The 3,803-nt window shown below is 52.3% G+C and overlaps 1 protein-coding gene across 1 annotated transcript; it reads right to left on the bottom strand.

Moving 5' to 3' along the window:
• Window positions 1-891: 891 nt before the first annotated feature.
• CSUI_008606 (uncharacterized protein) lies at window positions 892-3,800 on the bottom strand. Its single transcript, XM_068068734.1, has one exon. It carries the CDS (start codon window positions 3,777-3,779, stop codon window positions 2,457-2,459), a length of 1,323 nt encoding a protein of 440 aa, XP_067919290.1. The 5' UTR covers window positions 3,780-3,800; the 3' UTR covers window positions 892-2,456.
• Window positions 3,801-3,803: the final 3 nt, after the last annotated feature.

Genomic DNA, 3,803 nt, shown 5'->3' with positions numbered 1-3,803 from the left:
TCACGCTATCCAACCCGTTCTCACGGGTGTCCATTCAAACACCAGGTGATGTGAGCACCGCGGTGATACTGTGGAAAGAGCTGCACCGCGTTTCGCAATGGTTGAGACGCGCCTAGCAAAGACTGAGCAGCTGCGCAAGAAGCACTCCTGGCGACTGCAGGAATTATTCGCTGTTGATCTTGTGTTTGTGTCCTCTTGGGCATCACTACATCACGAAAAGGGGAGAGAAAGGTGGGTTAAGCGTGGCTCGAGCGATTGTTTAGCACAAGTAAGCGTATCAGAGACGCGGGATATTCACCTGTGACTTTTCCTCCATCGATGCATCCTCCATTGTACTGTGAATATATCCTCCTGCAGGTGTCACGTGTCGCCCAACTACCCGGGCGTGCTTTTTCAAAAAAGGAAAAACTCCGACAGCATCCACACGGTAACAAGACCTAGCCGGCCGAGGCGCGGCCGCACAAAGAGCACACGCCCGGAGGGGATCAAACAGTTCTAGACTGCGCCAGATCCGGGACGGTGAGGTATCAGCCCCCCCTCAGAACTCAGCCAGAAGTGAGGGGGGTCACTAGCTGATGTGCTGACACCTAACAATCTGCAGACCCTCAGAGAAGCGAGGGCTGGCGAAGACGCAGGCCTTGAAGGCTCAAGGTGGTGTACTGCCTGTTCGGTGACTATGTGTTGCCAGTCCATACCCGTTAACTGTCAGTGTTGTACTTCGGAGAAACGAAACGCCCGCCGGGCGCTGCTGTGCTATGGAACGCCCATAGACTACTGAGCAAGTGTAGTGCCGCACAACTAAAAACCCTGCGCAGTCAACCTCCACAGTATATATATATGGCTATACATCTATAGAAGCCCCAGGAGAGACGCCAAAAGGGAAATACATGGACATCGGTAAACTCATGCATAGACCGAGTGGCACACGGTTGGATAGACTCATCATCACTCGTTCTCAAAACCGGCCAGTACCTTGAAGGGACGCGTCACTCGGGGAAAAAAGGAAAAGAAAATGCAAAGAAGTATCAACCTTACTAGGCAACAACAAACGTCTTCCGAAGACCTTAGTTTCATCACGCTCTTTTCTTCCTCTTCCTCCATCCTTTCTCCTACTCTCCCTCGTTTTAAAACATGCTGTCATTGTCTCTTCCTGTAATTTAGTTGGTTAGATACAGAGAGGTACGGACAGACAGAAACATGTATAGCTAAGCTGACCAGCTATGAAACTACCCCACGCTCTTCTGTCCGACTCCCCGCCTGCTGTTGTTCACACCCGTCCCTACCCGAGTCTTCTCCTATAGGTTGGAAATCTGCAGATGCGACAGAAAAGGTATTGTCTGAGCTGCCTTTGAATGCCGTCTATCTGTCCTGTTTTTCATCCATTATACGCCCTTGCATCCTCTTTTCCCGTGTAACAGATAGCGTACGTTGTTCCTTCTTTCCTCCATTCTGCCTCCTTGTTCAAACAGGGCTGCCTCCCAGCTCTTTCAACACCCTGGCTCCTAACAAGCGAATTTCGTTCTTTTTCTTTTTCCTCTTTGTTAAATTCACATTCCTCTGACACACGAACCTCTTCTCTCCACCTTACCAAAGGGGGGATACGCTCTTCTCTGTCTCCAGTGAGCGTTTCCCTATCGTTTGGTTTCTTTCCTCTGGTGATAAGCGAAGGGACCGAACAGCACTGGGCCATCTGCACCGAGCTGTACGGGAGGGTGCACTATGGCTTCTCGGTCTTTTACCAAGAGGGATGAATAGACGATTTCGGTCGTCACTCTCTCCCAAGGTGGCTTTTCGACAAATGAATCGTGCAGAGAACCATGGAAAAAGGATGCAATGAAACACACAGCAAAAAACGGCTGTGGTCAAACCAACAAAAACCAAACTCCACTGTACAGGACTACTCACAACGAGACATTTACCGAGGCACCTGCGTGTAGATCTGTTCATATGCCAACGAAGGCCGTTGGCATTCACCCAAGTAAAGACTACGTTCAGTCTCTTTCGATTCCTGGGTGTACGTAGGGTACGATGATATTCTACAAAGCTCCTCTCTCGAAAAATGAAACAGAAAGGAAGACACCACCTTCTCATCAGGGTGTTAACTGAGCTCGCTGATTCTCAGTTTCGTATGGCGTTCCTGTCTTCTTATACCCATGCTGGCCCCGCTGACCTCCTTCGGCGCGCAGTCGCCGGTCTCCAGATCACGAGGCCTAGCACCACAAAGGTCACCAGTACGGCAAGCCCAGTAAATTCGTACGCAGCTGTAGTTAGAGCAAACACAAAACTCTTGTCTGTGAAGAGAGGCCTGATCAACTCGCAAGCCACAGCTACACCAAAGAGCACGACCGGCAAAACAAGAAGAGCCATCACGCCTGCGCTCAATTTCGACCTAAGGGCTTGTTGACGTGCCCGTTGCAGCTCTTCCCCAGGCAGATGACCGTCCCCAGACACCGCTGTCAAAGGCACCAATTCCCCCTCTCTGAATTGCTTTCACGTGGGCGGGACACAGCACGCCCCCGGATATGGTTGCCTAGCGCTACAATTGCCATCACCCCGAAAAGCCCAGCGGAGCCGTAGGTGGCGTAAGTTAGAGGAATCCCGGTACTTTGACCGGTAAAGTATTTAACTAGCGTCGCTAGCGTGCAGGCCAGGGCGACCAGAAAGAATAAGTACATCAGAACGAAAAGAGCCTTCTCGCGGGAGCTAGTTTTCAATCCTGTCCGATAATGATCAGGAGGCAGTTGCGCCTCGTCCCCACTCGACCACTCGTCCTCTGACGCGATTGGAGTCGCGGCCCTCTTTGACCTGCTACGGTGAAAAACCACAACGTTCCGGATTAATAGACCTAGCACCATAACGTCCGCCACCCCGGCGAGCCCAACAAACCCGTACACAAGAGAAAGCAGAGGCGATTCTGGGGTTGTGCCGAAACGGAAAAGCATCGTCAGCACGGAACCCACCACTACCGCGGAGAGCAGGAACGGAAGAACGAGAAGAGCTTTCTCGCGTGCGGTCACTTGCAATGGAAATCTCCAGACTTCAATGCTTAGCACAACAGCGGCCGCCGCCACGGCAAGCCCAGTAAACCCGTAGGTAGCATAGCTGAGAGCAGCTCCTGTACTGTTGTCGATGTCCTGGGAAAGACTCAATGACCCGCAAGTCACCGCTACCACAAGGAATAGGAGCGTTAACGCGTAAAGAGATATGCGAAACGTGGCTGATTCCCACCACGCCGGAACCTTTTGATGTGGCCGTTGCAAGTCCTCACTTGAGTGATGACTGTTCTCTGTCTCAGCTGACGGAAGCATCACCATTGACGACTCATCAGTGCCATCGGGGCAACTCGTCAGCGCAGTCTGAAGACTTCCGGTTGGAGATTGCGACCCACCATGATCAACGTGTATGAGGTCTTCAAGCTCGTACCCCCCTGCAAGCCTTCGGGATGTGCCTCCTGGAGGGGTTCTCCGAGTCAACCTGTGAAGTGACACGGCCTCGAAACACGTAATGAAGCGGACAGCCACTAGTGAGGACAACAAAATACCTAAAGTAGCCGCGGCCATAACGAGCTTCAACGTCAGCGACTTTACTCTCGACTCCCCCCGCCGTCGGCTCGGGCGATTTCGACGTCGTGCCGCCAGGGAATCGGAGATTCTCGTTGCTTCCAAAGATTGCGCCGGGGCCTCATCCATATAGGCTCCGCCCCAAGCCAAAATCGTCCTCCCTCCTTCGTCCTCTCCCACTTGGCTTTTCCCATCGTCTGAGTCCCTCATCCTCGCCATCGTCAAACCTTTTGCCCAAGGAAA

Source organism: Cystoisospora suis (assembly GCF_002600585.1).
Source record: "Cystoisospora suis strain Wien I chromosome Unknown contig_4875, whole genome shotgun sequence".
NCBI lineage: Eukaryota > Apicomplexa > Conoidasida > Eucoccidiorida > Sarcocystidae > Cystoisospora > Cystoisospora suis.
The sequence above is the reverse complement of the archived record's forward strand: the minus strand, read 5'-3'. Positions and strand labels throughout refer to the sequence as shown.

Bases quoted from the DNA above. Each gene is read 5' to 3' on its own strand.
- CSUI_008606 (XM_068068734.1), bottom strand. From the start codon at position 3,779: ATGGCGAGGATGAGGGACTCAGACGATGGGAAAAGCCAAGTGGGAGAG.